The sequence below is a fragment of the Podarcis melisellensis genome, assembly GCF_964234715.1.
Source record: "Podarcis melisellensis genome assembly, chromosome: 10".
Taxonomy (NCBI): domain Eukaryota; kingdom Metazoa; phylum Chordata; class Lepidosauria; order Squamata; family Lacertidae; genus Podarcis; species Podarcis melisellensis.
The window spans coordinates 45,348,593-45,367,193 of NC_138542.1; the positions used below are offsets into that span (position 1 = coordinate 45,348,593).

At 39.5% G+C, this 18,601-nt stretch overlaps 1 protein-coding gene across 2 annotated transcripts in view; it reads right to left on the minus strand.

Annotated features, from left to right (window-relative positions):
• Positions 1-3,103: 3,103 nt before the first annotated feature.
• TEF (TEF transcription factor, PAR bZIP family member) overlaps positions 3,104-18,601 on the minus strand; it is a 28,009-nt gene continuing 12,511 nt past the window's right edge. For both annotated transcript variants that reach the window (XM_081928706.1, XM_081928705.1), the window contains exons 2-5: positions 16,235-16,561; positions 14,354-14,574; positions 12,448-12,659; positions 3,104-10,601 (exon numbers count right to left, since the gene is read on the minus strand). In XM_081928706.1, the coding sequence (XP_081784832.1) occupies positions 10,580-10,601; positions 12,448-12,659; positions 14,354-14,574; positions 16,235-16,561 (782 nt within the window). In that variant the 3' untranslated portion in view covers positions 3,104-10,579. The remainder of the gene's footprint in view (positions 10,602-12,447; positions 12,660-14,353; positions 14,575-16,234; positions 16,562-18,601) is intronic.

Below are 18,601 nucleotides of genomic sequence, written 5' to 3' on the forward strand. Positions count from 1 at the left end.
CCCAACGAGGCAGATTTTTTAAAAAAAAAAATCCTTCCAATTTTAGGAAGACATGAAAATAACAAAGCACTAAACTTTCCAATATGTGAGGTACAAACTCTTAAATACTACATGGAAGTCTCCCAACAGACTTGTGGAGGGACACCGCATAGTATCGGAATAACTGGGAAACAGCAAAAATGGGGCAGGTGAGATGTATATCCACCAAAAAAGAGATTTGACAGGTGAGATGCAAAACAAAAAACATGAACCATGTTGCACACAGATAATAGGCAACTGCCCCTCTTTCCAGAATACAAAAGTTCTGAAGCACATCCTCTGGAATACATTTTCTCATCACACAATTAAATTTTAATGAAACTCTTATTATTCCTTGCTCCCATTCCAGCCTGCCCACACCTTTAAGTCATTCTCACCTGCCTGACACCCAGAGCAATTAAACTGATGAATATAAAAGGGCATTCTCTGTATTGTCACCATAGCTCTTTACCAGCTGGGCTCCTTCAGACCACAACATTTCAGGACTTTAGAAAAGGGTTGAAAACTTACCTGCTCACACTGGCCTTTCCTTGAATTTTTCTTGTTGCAGTTGATTTTGGCTATATACGTGTGATAGGGGTGGGAGGTGGCTAGATGTTTATTGCTACTGGCTTATTAAATGTCTGTAATTTTTTGATGATATTGTATTTGTATTATTTAACAGAAGCCACCTTAACAGGGTTTGACTTTTAAAGCTAGCATACAAATAGATCAAATATATAAACACAATTTAAATAAAACTATTTGGTTTGGAGGAAGGGCCAGTGGTATGACTGGGGTTGATGTAGAAGACAGCTCCTTCAGTTGCAAGAGGACAACTGTGAAGAGCTGAAATGTATCACCATGGTGTCTCATTACAACCAAATGTCAGATGAAAGAAAGTGGAAAATAGAGACTGATTTCCAAGGTTGGAGAAAGACAATAGTTTAAAAGCTGGAAGTGGTTGGAGAAATTGTTTCCAAGAAAGACAGATATTTCATTGATTCCGTTGTTGCTTCTTATCAAGCAGGTTTTTTGCAACCAATATAAAATCCTGCAAAACCCGTTTAAGCAGAGCCAAAAGGAGGATAGTGTGTGTGTGTGTGTGTACACACACACACACACAGAGGCAGCAATCTATCTTTCAAACCACCTTCAATTCTTTGAAAAAAGCATCTTTTAATCTGACCCAAGATAGCCCTATTTCCGCAAAGGTCCCTTTGGAAACATTTAGCACTCTTGTCGGAAAGGAGACAGTCTAATCCAGTTCTTGTGGATGATGTGTAAGTCATCAAAATCAATGGACGTAATTCCAATGATTTCAATTTATCCACTCAAGAGTTTGACCAACCTTGGATATCACCAGTTTTTTGAATGAATAATTTTTATTAATTCTAGTTTTTTGAGGCACAGCACTGCTTATCATCCTCACAGACCTCCGAGTCCCAAAGATTTCTACACTTTGTCATTTAAAAGCCATATTTAGCTCAAGTTGCACGAAGTAGCCAAGTTTGAATCTTTTGTCTTTCTTCTACCTCCATATCCAAACCCCATTTGTCAAAAACAAAAACCCGAGAACATTTATGATCAATAGTTGCTGTCTTAATGCCAAACACTACCACAAAACTCCTACTGCCCATCAGCATTCAGAGGGCAAGAGGCAGGTATCCGGCAAGGGGGGGGGAGGCAATCTAGGTATCATGTTGTGCAAACTCTACTCTACCAAGTGGGGGGTTTTTTTTGTCTCTTTGTTCATGTTTGCCACATCTTCTTACCCATGGGTAGGCAAACTAAGGCCTAGGAACTGGAGCTGGCCCAATCGCCTTCTAAATCCGGCCCACGGACGGTTCAGGAATCAGCATGTTTTTACATGAGTAGAATGTGTCCTTTTATTTAAAATGCATCTCTGGGTTATTTGTGGGGCATAGGAATTTGTTCATTTCCTGCCCCCCCCCCCACAAGGTTTTGAAGGACAGTGGACCAGCCCCCTGCTGAAAGTTTGCTGACCCCTCTTCTTACCCTACTGGAAACTGACTTCATTGCTAAGGAGGCAGTAAGTGACTTGTGGCATGACTAGCTCCAGTAGGCAATTTAATGTTCTTTTCCCATCTGCATAGGATGTAATTTGACTTGCATGATTGGCATCTAGCTTCAGTACTTATGCTCTAGGCTAGGGAAAGCTTTTAGTACTCTTTTAAGCAAACCTTTCTGGTGCTTAAGAAGATTAACTTACTATTGATTAGTGGTGCTTTGGAGACAGTTGATAGATTCTTTACAGCATGTGAAGTTTTAATTCCCACAAAAGGTCCCATCCCAACTCCCCTTTTAAGGCAGTTCTAGTATATAGGAACAGATTAATTTTTTGCCTTTTGTTTCAAGATTTTCAACAAAAGGCTGCGGGAGACCATTTGTGAAATAGGTGGTTTCCATAAACATTAGGAGTGTTAAGTGCTTCAGGCGGGATTACTCAGGATGTGACTTTGCCCACACACATTTTAAGAAGCGCAGTGCATGGCTTTTCTTTCTCAGGAGAAGCAACCCTGTTCAGCTTTATTGCGCTCCACAGATATTGGCTGTAGTTGCAGCAAGCTGGGCTGCTTCCAGGGAAAGCTCGCTCCCTGACGCTGCTGCTTCTCTTCTGGGCGCTGGAGTGGTGGGGACTAGGGCTGGAGCTGGGTTTTCCCCTCTCACTCCTGCAGCCAGGGGGTCTGGCTTAATAGACTGCATTAAAGTATAAACAACGCTTTTATATGTACTGGGAAAGAAAAGAAAGAAGTTTGACTCCCTTTATTGTGATATTTGTTTTAATACGGTGGTCTGGAATATCTCTGAGGTATGCCTGTATTTCTGATACACTCACAAGGTAAAAACATGAGGAGAAATAGATATAAATAAAACAAACTTTTGTGTTCATTCATGGCCAGAACTAGCTTGTAAATATAGGAAGCAAGGGTACAGCCAGACTTCTGAAAGTGATTATTGACACCAACTCCTACAGACAGACATCAGAGACAGCTGAAGGATCTGCACCACATCTTTATGTTCTGGTGACAGTTTGCAAACAATATACTGCAGTGACTATATCTTGTACTTAGTAGAATATACACTTTATTTTTTTTAAGGGGGGAAAATCCAACAATTCAATACAGTCAAAACTTTACATTTTTAAAACAAAAGCATTCTTTTTAAAAAGACACTTAGCAGAGAGACTTGCATACCCAGACAATCCACAATCAGAGAGCTCATATCCTTAATTCTATCATTTAGAAAGTGTCATAAAAATGAATACCAGGTAGGCTTTGAATATGAAAATGTTTTTTTTCTTACCAGGATTATCATTTTTAAGTCCTTTCAACAGTCATCCATTATTCATTTGTGTGTACAGGAAAAGAAATGGGTAGGGATAGACATTTTTACCCTGATGTTTTTATAAATGGTAACGATCCTACTATGTAGTGCCTTAAAATCCATGACTGAAAAGCATTTTATATACTAATCTACACACTTTCACTCAGTACATACTGGAACACATCAAAGAGAAATGCAAATGTTATACAGCAAAAACAAAGAGTAGTTTTGACCAAAAAAGGTCACATTTTATATTGCAGTCACATTTCCCGTTTAATGACAAATGGAGATAAACACTCACCTGCTGCTCCAAATGAACAGAATGAACTAAAGACAATGAAACTCCTGAGTAGTTAATCTCTCTAACTATGGAAAAATAACATAGCTACGCTGCAGGATTATCTGAGAACATATTTTTAAAGGGACACTGTATCCAGCTATGTTATAAGCAGACCAAGGTTTCCATGCCAATGATAATGGAGTTTTAACAGCAGAAATAATGTCACTGAGCTGGAGAAATGCTAAGGGAAGTATGTTGCATGCAACAGATGCCAATGTAGCATACTGACCAAAAAAAATATATTTCCAAATTCATCTACCATTTTTTTATGGCTAAGCTACCATAAACCTAATGGATAGTGTGCTGAATGACAATTCACACCAGGCTGGTGCAAACAGCATGTATCAACACAACATTCAGAGTAGTTTGCGTTTCTGAAATCATCATGTGCTTTTTGTCAACAGGAATTAATGCACGAGGATACTGCTAACTGGCAAGGTAGGCTTGCCTCCAAACAAAACCAGTTGAGCATGATTATGAATAAACTCAGTGACCACAGAAATAGCTCCCATGCCAATTCTAAGTGTCTCTGCTTTTTGTGGTTTATTAAACATTTTGTAAATAGAAAGCATCACAAACCAAAGCTCTACAATAATTTAATCTTGCTTGATTTCTGCAGTTTTCTAAGAAACAAAATCCTCAAACCATGCTACATTAAAATATCTTAATGAGTTTGCAGAGGTTACAATGAAAGCACTTATTACTCCAGGAGGACTGAGATTAATATTAAAGTGTATTTACATATTTTGTCGTACAAAATACAGTATTCCAATAATCATGTTATTACTGTGTTTCAGACACAAATGGAAAAACACTACACTTCTGCTATTCTGGACCCAACTAAACACCTTGCCAACTGATGCCTCAAAGCACAAGTTAATTGTTATCCTAGTTCAGCAAAACAATACAAAGAACACCTCAGCCTCAGTTTTGTATTAGGAGGCTGCCTTGCTGATTAATTCAGATAAAGTTCACAAGAAAGAACTACTAGGAACCACAAGTAAGAACCATGTGCATTAATGGAGCAGTGGGGGAGGTTATGTGTGGGGAAAGAAGTGTTATTAAGAGTCTGAAAAATAGAATTATTATATTCCCTCCTCAGCCTCACCTTCTTTTCATTATAATTAGATAGTACAAGTTCACCAGAAAGATAATCAAGTTGACAAGCTTTCACATCAAAAGCAATTCTCATTATAAATTAACTCAAATGAAGAGAATTAGTATCTAAAGTTCACAATGAGAATGACTTTGAGCTCAGCAATGCCTTGTCTCTTACAACGTTGCATCTTCCTTGCTGGGCATCATCCAGCCAGGAGAGCTTAAACTTGTGTTGTTTTCATAAGAAAGATGTTTAGCAAGGCGAGGCGGACATGCCAGGCATTGCCATTGTGAGGGAATGTAGTTGCCATTAAGTATTTTTATAGGTTCTGTGACAAATTTGGGAAAAAACAGATGTAATATATATATAGAGTATGTTTTGGAGCCACAGGGGGAGAGAGGGTGTTTTATTCAGACTACACCCAGTGAAATTACTGGACCTAATTTAAGTGAGGTTCGTTAGTTTCAATGGGTCTATTTTGAGTAAAACATAGTTGCGTAGCTTAGTTGAGTAAAACATCCAGTGAATTCTTCCCTGCTTCTCAGCTTAATGAGATCTGCATACCAGTGAATTCAATGCTGGCTCAGAAATCAGCCTTGCCTTATTCTGTTAATGAAAAAAGGACAAAACTGTTTTTTAAAGCGGAAAACTGTGTGTATTGTTATAGTTGCCATCCTATCAATGCCACATGCAGCGGCGGAGCATATGCCTGCGCTGCCCAGGGTGGGTGTGCTCCAGAGGGTGCCCTCCCAGGCGCAGGATAGCCACTAGGGTGCACAGAGCGGTGCGTGCGCCCTGCAGCTGGGGGTGGAGGGAGCCACTGAGGGCGGACATTCGCCGCTCCCCCCCCCCCCCGTTGTCAAAACGAAGGAGGAAGGGGGGAATGCTGCCAGCAAAGTGGCGCAGCTCCCCCCTTCCCCTGACAGCTTGGGGTAGGCTTCGGCAGCACACCGAATGTCACCACCCTGAGCGAAGACACCTGGGGCAACCTGCCCCCATCGCACCTCCCTTCCTCCGCCCCTGGCCACATGCACACCTGGCTTGGGCTGCAAACTTGCGAAACAGTTTTTTGGTATTTTATTTTGTTTGTTTTTAAAGAACATGCTTGAACAAGGTGAAGCTTCTTCCAAACAAATCTCACTGCTCTATACAGGTCACATCTGTCTTCTCTCTCTAACTGGTTTTCAAACTAAAAAAGGGACAGTAATCAGTTAAGAATTTTCGATTTGCCAGCATTGTCACGGCTATGCACACTGCACAGAGGCAAACCTCAGATCTGTCACAGACTGTGTGCTCCGTAATGAGGTGCAGTTAATCAAGGCTGCCTGGAGATGTGTCCATGGATACCTGAGGCTCCAGCATTGCAGGTGAAGCCAAGCAGGTGTGGACCTGATCAATTATTTGGATGGGAGACTATTGGGGGCAACCCAGCTAGATGGGTGGGGTATAAATAATAAGATTATTCTAATTATTATTATGTATACGCAGGATATAAAATTATATATTAAGTGTGTCTGCATGATGTATGTTTGCAAACACATGGTTATCACACTCACAAAATTTAGGTGAGCATTTAAAAAGGCAGATCTAAAAGGGTGCACACATGAAATACATGAAGTAGATATTTAGCTGAAGAGTATATGAATACTAGTGAATCAGTGTACACATTTTTCCAGGAAAGCAGATGTGCATATACAAAAAGATAGATAATGCGCCTTTTTTTCCTTAGCAAAGATTTCTGTTACTCTAGAAGTTGAAACAATTCAGTTTTGTATAGCTGCCTTTAGTGGGTGAATCAGCCTCAACATGAGTATATGTGTTAAATCATCCCCAAATTCTGGGGGTTTTTTTGTTTTTGGGGTGGGGGGTAGAAAAAACATTGAACTAGATGCTTATGGCCCAGAGGTGTTTAGGAATTCTGTAAAAAAACAACACCACAGATTCTAGTATGTCTTAACTATTCAAAATATATTTGCTCTTAACAATTTTACAGTATCTCTGTAAGCTTTAGCTGCTGGTTCTCTTTTACTGCACCTGTTATCTTGATACCTGACAGAAGGACTGCCCACTAGGGAGTACTAGAAGCAAGCTCTACATCTAGAATACTTGGTTATTCGGCACAATACAGCACAACACAGCACAGAAAGGGAAAGTGCCAATGAATATCTTTTTTTAAAAAAACCCACCTGCAAAGACATTGGGAATTTATACAAAACAGCAACCAAGATTAATATCACAGGTTTAATATAAAAACTTATAAAGGCTTCAGCACCCACAGCACTAAATATATGCCTCCATTACTTCTTGAATGAATGATACAAAAGTAATGAATAAGGGAAAACTCCACCAAAATTTCACATGAAACCTGCACAGAGATTGATCACAAAGAACCACAAATTATCCCTTAAACCTAAATCATTGCTCTAGTTGCAAAGTAGAAATCTCACATGACTATTAAAGAATGATTAAAAACCAATAAACAGAGTTAAATGCCTATGCTAAGCCTGTACAATAAAATGAAATCTTTAAGAAAAGGAAGATCAGCTTCTAAATTATTATTTAGAAATTATTATTATTATTATTCAATTAATTTCATCTATGGATGAAATTCAGTTAGGGGGATATTTTATTTCAATCTCTCTCAAGGGGATGATCATGTACATTAAGATTACCATAACAAAATTCTCTATTATATAGATTATTTGCTTTTGAAGATTTTCTTTCTTGTCCACAATATTTATTAAAAAATTAAAAGGTGTTAACCCTTGGATCTTCAGTGGCATGTTGATAGTAACTGGGTAACCATAAAGAGAGTACTGTTCCCAGCAAGGTCTGTAATCCTACAGATCACACTCTGGCCATTCCATTATATAATTAAACAGCAGTATGTAGAAGAGTTTGCATACTTATAGCAGGCATCCTGCACTATTTCTTTGGACAAATTAATGTTAAACGTTAGTGCAAATTAAGAACATTATTCTCTACTGTTATCACTATATATTGGTTACCAAGATGAAGAGGAAGGTGGAAGACCTGGTTATGCTAATGATATATTATCTACCTCCCATACTAAGAAATAATGCATTTTAAAGAAACAAAGTTATAAAGTCACATGATGTTTAATGTGTCTCATTTGTTTTTCCTGGGAAGAGTATTACTACTACTTCATCTTCCTACACTAAGGTACATGTAAAGTTACACACATAACCTGTGCATCGTGTTGTACAACACATGCAAATCATCCAAGTGACTAACCAAAGCACATTAAATGTGGGAATTCATATTCTATTTCAGTTGTTTTGTGCTATAAAATGGCTGGAGAACTAAAATTATTAACAGCTATCATGAAGAGCCATATATTACATTTCTAATGTAACACACACAGGTATTGGAAATCTGGCTCCAACTGGAAGTTATAAGGGTATGCAGCACATCATTTGGATTAGTACTACAATTCTGATATTATTTTCTTTCTGTGTGTATTTAATTGTTATACCAATCTTCTCCAACTTTTGAGAGATTCTATAAAGAGCCCACAGTCAATTTTACTAAGTAATATGCACACTGGTGCATTAATTGCAAACAATTAAAATAGTACAGGCAATTTCTTAATTTTGTGGGGATTACGCTTTGAAAACAGCAGAAAATCAGTGTTTTGCAAAATGTAATCTACTAGCATAGTTGTGTTGGGACTTTCCTGTCAAGTCCAACTTCTGAATCTGAAACAGCAATCTTGAAGCCTCTTGTGCTAAGCAGGGATTGCCAGCATTGAACTGTACACCCAAAAAATCCCGTGTTGCCAACAGAGCACTCTAAACAACAACAAGCAACACGTTGGCTAATAATGTACTGACAATATTTTTATAACATTATACTGTTTCAAAATTCATAAACAGAAAACATGTGCATGGAGTCACAAATTAATAAGAATTGAATAAATGGAACATCCATGCACATGTTTTCTGTTTATGAATTTTGAAACAGTATAACATTATAAAAATATTGTCAAGCATTGAACTGTAGGCACAATAGTGCCTCTGAGGTCTTCCCATGGTTCCGACAGGCCAAATGAGCCCCTCTTACTTTCTGCCCTTTTAATGAGCTGGAATGCATAGAGCTGAATGAGGAAATCGGAAGCACTGGAAGCATGATGCTTATTTCCACTTTCTCTTTTAGCTCCATGTCCTTTGCAAGGCCCAGATTAATTATTCTGGATAAGATCACTTGGAAAAGCGATCTTCTTTCTGTGGGGAGGCTGATCTGGCTGAGGGAAGTGGCCAGAAGGGATGGTGCACTTGTCCAAAATTTCAAATGTGCCCACAAGCCTAAAAAAGTTGGCAACCTCTGTGCTATGCTTTCCTAATCAACTGATGGAAGCCTGCTAACCCAGTCATTAGTCCTATGACAAATTGGTGTGGGTTTTATCCAGTTGTGAAATATATCTATTCTTGACACATTACAAGTTTCATGTAGATCATGTTCAGGGTGTAACTTCTACAGAATTGAAATGCCCTATTTCCACAAGCCATTTTGCTGTCCCTAGGGTCTAAGCGACAGGTTCTGCTACCACATAGGCATGCATCTGATGGGATATTCCAACTGTGCTATGTCTGATGCTTCAGATTAATGAGTCCAATGCTCATCATACTATGTTCAGGCACTCAAGTGAAATTCAGAAATCTTTAAGGGAAAAATAGTAGGGGAAAACAGCATAAACGTTGCTTATTTTATTTCTAACATGTACAGGACCAGGTAGAAGTGAAACTCAGCAATTATTCTGTAATTATTCAGTTGGGGCAATCAGAAGGCCACCCCAATTTTGATAAGAGACTTTGGGCAATTTGTTCAGCAAGAAAAAGTAAACTAGATGTTGAACTTGCATCTTCTAGAAGATAGGCAACAGCAGATAAAATGAGTAACTGAGTGAATAACTGAGTCACCCTACTTTCGCAACCTGTCCTTTTATTATACTGCTCCCTCTTCATTACACATCTATGTTTATGAAAGTAAGGAAATAGAAATCTCTTAGGATTATTACAAGGAGTAGATTGTGAAAATGCATCAGCATGCCATCACAATCATTCTATTGTCAGTCAGCAAGCTTAAGAAAAAGTGCTAATTTCAGAAAGTGAGTGTCAGCTTTAATCAGCCGAGAAAATAAGGTGCATCTAACTTGTTAGCATTTGTTAAGATATAGTGCATCTTGGGGTACGTGTTATTTTCCATTACTTCTATTTTAATTGATATGTTGGTTGTATAGTGTACCCAAAACTATTTCTTTTTAATCTGTTTCCCACATATGCTGTTTCTGCTCCAATAGTACAAGATACAATAGATTAACAGAATTTAGCTGCAATATTGATATCCATTCTAAAGCACAGAACAGATATGAAAAAGAAACACAGAAGGAAATCTTGAATAATTATAGTTATATTCCCTTAATATTTGCCCCTTCCTCCCAATAAAGGATCACCACTAATTATTCAAACTGAACTCAAGGACACGAGCACCAAGTGTCATTGAAAAGAGTTAATAACTGTACTGCATGTTGTGGGTACAAGGAAAAATAGCAGTACAACAGAAATGTACCCTTAGAGACCTTGGTGTTTTCATCATGCTCAGCCCTTGGGTAGTTCAGAGGGAGGTACTTGCAGGCAAGCAGGGTCATCATCAGTTGTGGAACACCTCACATCTTTCACTATTCATTCTGATGGCAGGTGGTTTCATGTGTAGTTTTTAGTTTCTTTGTGATTTTAAGAGTCTTTAAAGTTGCATCACTCGGAATCGGATAAGTCACTTTAAACAAAGCAAAGCAAGAATATGACTATTTATAAAACAGCATATTGTTACATTCACTCTCAGGGATGTTACCAATTCCCCATTATAAAGGAAACAGACTACTTGGGGAGCATTACATGAGCATTAAAACCACTCCGCTGAGTCAAGGTATCACGAGAGGGAAGAACAATTCTAGGAAATGTATTTTAACTGCACAAAATTAAACTGCTTCCCATTTCTATCAATGAGCCATGGCAGAGCTTGCCCAACTGTTGATCCATACCCTGTACCTGGTGTTTTTTAACACCACTAATGTGACCTCCCTTTAAAAAGTGGGTGGGTGGGCACAACAGAGGTCTGTTACTGGCTGCAGCACATCTAGATTATATTATCCTAAAACAGCAGCAATGTCCCAAACATTGCCTTTAAGAAAAACCTCCATTCTGCCTGAAAGCTAGTTCAGCATTCAGACATTTTTCTCTCCTTGATCATTAAGAAAGCGTATTACATGCTGAAAAAAATTGCTACAAGGGGATGTGTGCACCTGAACTGGCTCTGCTAAAATTCAAGGTGCCCACTTACTTCTGTATTACTGACATTCTTATGTATCCTTGCAACCAATGGCCTTGAAGAAGGTCTCCAGGATTACACCAATGTATGCTGCTTTAGCTGGAGGAGGTTATTAGCAGCTAATAGCAGCTATGGGGAAAGCCTTGTGTGTTCTTTTCAAGATAAGCACTAAAATATGCTTGAGACATGACATGCAGCTGTCAGGGAAACCATATGCAAGGCAACCCAAAAGGATGAATAAATTAAATAGCTTGCAACAAGGTAATGTGCCCCACCCACCTCTTACATTGGTCAGGTCAGAACCAACACTATAGCAAAGCATCACTTTAATGGGTCTAAAGCAAGCTCTCCCAGGACTAATATTACCCTACAACTCTAGGTCACAAATATTGTGGCTCATTACTTTTTTAATAAAAATAAGAATATACTCCTTTGAAGAATTAAGTGCAGGAATTTACTATAATGAATTGAACCTGTAATTTAAGTGAATATGGTTATTTTCTCAACAGCCACTCATATTAGTTAAAAAAACTAATGCAAGTGATTTGGAGACAAATTGCTTAAATGAAAGTAAAAAAAATCCAAATCAATTAAGAGGAAATGCTTCCATTTTACAATATGCAAAGGAATTTATAATTTTTTTCAGAATACCCCCACAGCAGTGTTGTTTGGAGAGATACACAGCTGATAAGGTTGCAATCTAAACCCCACTTATTTGTAAGTCCCATTGCATTCAACAGGACTTACTTCTGAGTAGTCACGGTTAGGATTGAAGCCAAAGCCTCATTTCTGCCCAAAAGAATCAAAAGGCCCAGAACTGAAAAGAAGATTCATACTTGTTCTCAAAGTAAGAGAAAACTATCAGTCCTGCACATCATATTATTTTATATGTATAACTTGGAAAAGGGAGCAATTACAAAATTATTTCAGCATGATTCCTTCCACATTATATGATTTGTTTTAAAGGAAAATACTTTCGAACCATTTGCCTTCCATTCCAGACATGACAGCAGTAAAATACCTGCCAGTCTAGTAACATAGACAGATTTATTCCTCAAGTCATCAAATGAGTGTTATTTGATTAGAAACACCAAATTCTTAAAATGTGTTAAATTTGTTTTTTAAAATATTAAAAATTGGCATATTGCAACACAAGGATCAGAAAGCGCCTGACCAAGTTGTGTCAGAAGAAGTGGATCCTGTTCACGGTTACAGAACAACCGAGCTACAAACATTAGTCTCTATTGAAACAGAGCAAGCCAAGGAACAAAGTAAGGGAAAAGGGTTTGCTTACAAGGGTCCATATCTGCTCTCATATTTAGAGACAATGTTCTTGCATTTCCCCATCTCCTTTCGCAGCTCTGCCACCTCGGTCCTCAGAGCTGTATTCTCCTTCTCCAGAAAGGCAGCTCGGACTGTGATCTGGTTCTCTTTCAGGCGACGAGCATCACGAGATCGTTTGGCTGCCACATTATTCTTCTTCCGCCTAGTCCAGTATTTTTCATCCTAGAGAGAAAATAATCAGTTCAATAGTGAAATACTTCAGGTATCAAAAAGTACCTACCATATGGCCTCTTCTTATGACCAGCTATGCAACCCAGCCTAGCAAGAGTTATCCATGCCCTAGCAACTTCCAGGAAAATTGCTGTGTCTCATATGTGGGGACTACTCAAGAAATCTGGCACAGGAAACAATCTGCTAGATTGAACAGTCCTGATCAACAGACAGAACACATCTTAAAACAGCTCCAGTGGTTACCATCCACTTCAACAGCTGGGTTTACTTATATAACAGGATTTAGTGGGACATACTGTCATTTTGCTTTATTCGATCATAGAGTCATATAACTGTAGAGTTGGAAAGGACCCCAAGGGTCATCTAGTCCAACCTCCTGCAATGCAGAAATCTCAACTAAAGTATCCATGATGTATGACCATCCAACCTTTGCTTAAAAACCTCCAAGGAAGAAGAGTCCACCACCTTCTGAGGGAGTCTGTTCCACTGTCAAACAGCTCTTACTATCAGAAAGTTCTTCCTACTGTTTAGTTGGAATCTCCTTTCTTGTAACTTGAATCCATTGGGTTCTACCCTCCAGTGCAGGAGAAAACAAGCTTGCTCCATCTTCTATATGACAGCCCTTAAGATATTTGAAGATAGCTGTCATATCTCCTCTCATGTTTCCTCTTATCCAGGCTAAACATATCCGGTTCCCTCAACCCTTCCTCATAAGACTTGGTTTCCATACCCCCAATCATCTTAGTTGCCCTCCTTTGCTTAAGTTCAAGCTTGTCAATACTGTATCCAATTGTAGCACCCAGAACTGGACACAGTACTCAAGATGTGGTCTGACCAAGGCAAAATAGAATAATTCTATTACTTCCTTTGATCAGGACACTATAGGTAAGGTAAAGGTACCCCTGCCCGTACGGGCCAGTCTTGACAGACTCTGGGGTTGTGCGCCCATCTCACTTAAGAGGCCAGGGGCCAGCGCTGTCCGTAGACACTTCTGGGTCACGTGGCCAGCGTGACATCGCTGCTCTAGCGAGCCAGATCCGCACACGGAAACGCCGTTTACCTTCCCGCTGGTAAGCGGTCCCTATTTATCTACTTGCACCCGGAGGTGCTTTCGAACTGCTAGGTTGGCAGGCGCTGGGACCGAGCAGCGGGAGCGCACCCCGCCGCAGGGATTAGAACCGCCGACCTTTCGATCGGCAAGTCCTAGGCGCTGAGGCTTTAACCCACAGCGCCACCTGCGTCCCTTCTCAGGACACTATACTTCTGTTGAAATATAGAAATATGCTTGACCAAATGCTGGTAACCCTTAAAAATACGTATATATATATATATACACACACACACACACAGCATGTATATGTGTATGTTCACACACACACACACACACACACACACACACACACACACACGGTAGTTGCTAGAGAAGGATGAAGGTATGCTCATACCTCTGTACCAAACAAACAATACAATAGGTCAAAAGGGGTCAGCTGATTTACTAAAAAAAAGGGGGGAGCTGTAGGAAATACCAGTACTATGAAACAGAACAGCAAAGTAGTGAACAAACCAGCTTCCAATAACCTTTTCATTATTACCTCCCATCTATGCAATAACTCATTCTAAAAAATTACACATGAACACTGCTCTCTAACTCACATTCTAACACTGTGATAAAAATGAGGTGTTACCTTTTGGTCTTCCGGGACAAAGACTTTCTTGGCTTTTTTAATCATGGGCTGTGGTTTCAGGTCCTCTTCAGCAAACTTATGCTTTCTAGGGTTGAAGAGCTCACCTCCTGGAACACTGGACAGCACTAAATCTGCAGGGTCAGGGTTGAAATTCACATCAACCTCAACACACTCTGGATCAACAGGGCTGGGAGTCAGTCTCTCGTTATCTGGTGAGGATTCTGGCAAAGAAAAAAAATTTGAAATAGGAAGTCAGTGTGAGGAACATAGCAACAAGGAAACCAAAGGGTCAAAAGCAGCCCCCCTTTATTTAACGCCCCCATGTACATGGCACTTTACAAAGGAGGATATGACATGTCCTCACCCCAAGAGACTTCTGGTCTAAATCTAGACACAAAGGTGACACCCTTGGGAGAGGAAGGAAGAAGGCAAGGGAAGAATGTGTGATTTTAGTTACATACCCTTGACTTTAGTTAATTAGGGTAATTAAAAGACCACAAGGATAAAATCACTATAAAGCAGCCTTAAGGCTGTGCTGTTGTGACAGGAGTTAGTGCACCCATTTCATCCCACCAAAACACCCTGATACTTGCAGCAGGAGCTGGGATACAATCAATTTAAGGTCAGTTAACAGGTCACCTAGCTAATTTAACTCACCAAAAAAATAATAATAACCACATCAATCCATGGTATTTCAGAAATGCACCTAAGATATGCAAGGAAACCTGGACAGCAGCAAATTGAAAGGTTGACAGCAAAACAAAAAAGTACATTCCTTCTTCTAATGTCAAGCCACAGGACTGCCCCAGCCTGCTTGGAGTCCCATACAAAAGACGGGTATGAGTGCGCCTGTGAGTGAGTGCGGAGGAGGCTATTAATCTCAATTAACATCCTACTAACAATCCATTAAGAATTTGTTCTGAATCCGGGACAGATGGGGTCATTCCCAGAAGCCAGCATCTGCAGTCTTCTTGTGTTAACTACCCCAAACTGTGTACCAGCTTGTATGCAGTAAAACTACAGGAAGAGTGTAAAGACAATCCTGTTAAGATAGATAGATAGATAGATAGATAGATAGATAGATAGATAGATAGACAGATCTTGTTCATCTGTCAAATAAGATTAACTGCTTATGAAAACAGCTAACAAATTCATGCTTTCAAGAAAAACAATTCCCCTCAACATCACGTCTGCCAAAGCAGATAGCCAGACATGCAGGGTATTAATGTGCTCTGTTTCCTCATGTGAAGGATAACATTTTGCTATTCTTTGCTGTCTGGATGGTAATCTATGAAGAAGAGAACTCGGACTTGTGAAAAAATATGTCTATTGGTCAGAAGATGTTTGGGTGTAGCAATCATGACTGGGACTCTGCACATTTTCAGATAATAGTTCCATATTCCACATACATCTCCCAGCAACCATTTATTAAGCTACCTGTTGTGACAAGAAACACAAACAGACACAGGCTTTGTAAAAGAGCATGCTCTGTCTGAAAGTACAGCTCACTTAAAGCTTAGAACAGACTTACACTACTATCCCAACGTTAGGGTATGTCACTGTGCAAAGGATCCAGAAGCACAATTAATGCAGTGGAGGTCTAGTTCTAACGTTACTTTCATTCATGGGGGGGGGGGCACCAAAAAGTCACTTAGGCAGGGCCGCTGTAGTTGATGTAGTGTAAAAGCAATGCACTAGCAGTGATAATGAGCTATACTGCAGAAGCAATGCAAGTTACACAGACAAGTTTAAGCCGATTTGCTACAGCTGTTTTAACCATCCATCTCCACTTTAAATGAAAAAGCATTAAAGCACAACAGGCAAATATATCCTATTGATTTTCTGATTACGAAATATTCAGATTGGCATCATTACCCATACCTGCACTTGTGGTAGTTTCTGATGGCTGGAAAACCACTGTGGAAGATGATGAGAGTGGGGTGGTAGCAGCAGAAACACTGGCTGGTTCTTTTCCTTCCAGCTCAGCCACAGGCAGCAGTGGGTTCTGGTTCAGATCCAGGTGAGTAGGACTGGAAGGGATTCCATTCTCCAACAGGAACTCATCCAGATCCATGTACTCCAGGTGGAAAGACTCCCCATCATAAGGAATTGTTTTGTCCCAGATGGGAGGCATGAGGGAGGCAGAGACTGCCATTGTACTAGCAGCTGCTGCTTCATCTTCCTCAAGTTTTTCCTTCTTCTCTTTATCTAAATGTAAAATGAAATGATGGTTTTAATCTTATGGAGAATTATAATCGTGGTTCAAACATATACACCACTCAATTACTCAACAATATCATAGCCCAATACACTTATCAGAAGGCACATGATAGGTGCCAGTACAGAACCATTTAAGATTAGAAACATCCCTTTTCAAATGGGGGTAGCAATTATGCACAAAATGCAACACTGGACTTTGAGATTAAACTATCAGAATGAATGTTGGTGTGCACACTCAGCACATAACTATAAATATCTATGTTCACAGCAAACTCCAGTCCCTCAACTCACAGCAAGACCGTTAAAACCCTGGATTCTAAGTAGTGTACTATGGTTTCACCAAAGTGAGTGTTTACTTTGTCTGTCTTTGATGCTATGGTAAACATGCACTAAGAAGCCACAACTGGCTGACTCATATCCACTGCATGTTTGGAGACATACATTTCCCTTTTATATGTTTACATCCAGTCACCAGTGAGGATGTGGCAGATAAGCTGTAAAAGTGTAACTGTCCTAAAAGGCAATACATGTCCACATAGTGTTAGTAAATCACATGAAGATAAACATTCTAACTTCCCAGTTACTACTGCCATGCTACATTTTAGAAGTTTACATGTGATCAACATATGGCAAAGCATTTTAACATGTTTCTTTGACAGTGCAATTGTTTGCATGTTTACTCAGAAATAAGCCTCAATGTGTTGGGACCTACTTTCAATATATAGAATTGCAGTCCAAAAACAATAAAAGGGGGGAAAACATTTGTCAATGTTTAGTGACATGGAGACAGGCTCTGTACATGGATCTTATCTTTTTTTTTTATTAGTGGTGGCCATACAGGAAATTGTGAAAACCTGGAAGACAGCTCTAGGATATATAATACAGTGGTCCTCAAACTAACCCAGGATATTTTCTGCCAAACTTTTCCCATTGGTGTGGACATCAAGAAGTGCAACAATAATTAATATGGTGACTGAAAAAACCCAGAGTGTGTGGACTCTTATATAGCAACTGTGCACACACAAACATTAGATCTGAAACAACCCATTTGCAAAATAATGCCCCTCTCTGGACAACCTATTTAAAAAAGCTTGTTTGGCTGGCTGAAGTGGTGGTGAAAGGGGAGAAGAGGGTTTGCATAAAGTAGAATTTTAATAATTCTGCTCAAATGTTGTCAGCCACTTATGCTACCATATTTAGCCTGTAACAGTATGTATGCATGATACTTGTTTTTACGTTTTTCTCCTTTGCTTTAACTGAAATGATTAAAAAAGAAAAGAAAAAAGACTTAGGAAAATCAGTTGACTTCTGAAAACATATGTAGATGTAAAAATTTTTATTACAGTAATAGAAAACAAACGGCAAGAATTAGGAAAGGGCTGCAGCAGGCACAATGCTGGAGCATCTACTTTGCATTAAGTATTTCAAGTAATAAAAGAACCACCTTCCCATAAGATTTTAAACAAAGCCACACTCCATGCTTCACCCAATACACAAGATCACATACTTTTGGGTGTCCATTATTTTGAGTGTCAAATCTACAGCACTCCAGACCTTCTGCACAGGGAAGGAATTTTATCACCTAGACCAGAAACCAAGGAGCTTTGAGAAAATAAAAACAGGGCTCCAGTGAACGTCCAAAACTGGAGGAAGGCTAACATTTACTACTGAGGTTAGCAAACTGTCCATTGTAGATTTTCTTCTTATCTACCATGAGTAAAAATCTACCATCCATCCAGATTCAGACAGGTGTTGTGGAACCAGGTGAATTGCAAGAGACAAATGCAGGTCAGCCATCCTTGCCACATCTACAAAACGAGATTTACATTCACATCCATCTTGGAATGTTAATGGAGAAATGTGCATGCAGGTGTGCCACTTGGGAAGGGCGGTTCCAGAACACGTATGCATGCTTACGTTAATCAGGAACACCTCCATCTCCGGAATACCACGAAGCATCAAAACAACCAGGGCAAATGCCTCCCCCTCACTTCCCCCCACGCGACTCAACCTTGAATATTTGCAAAG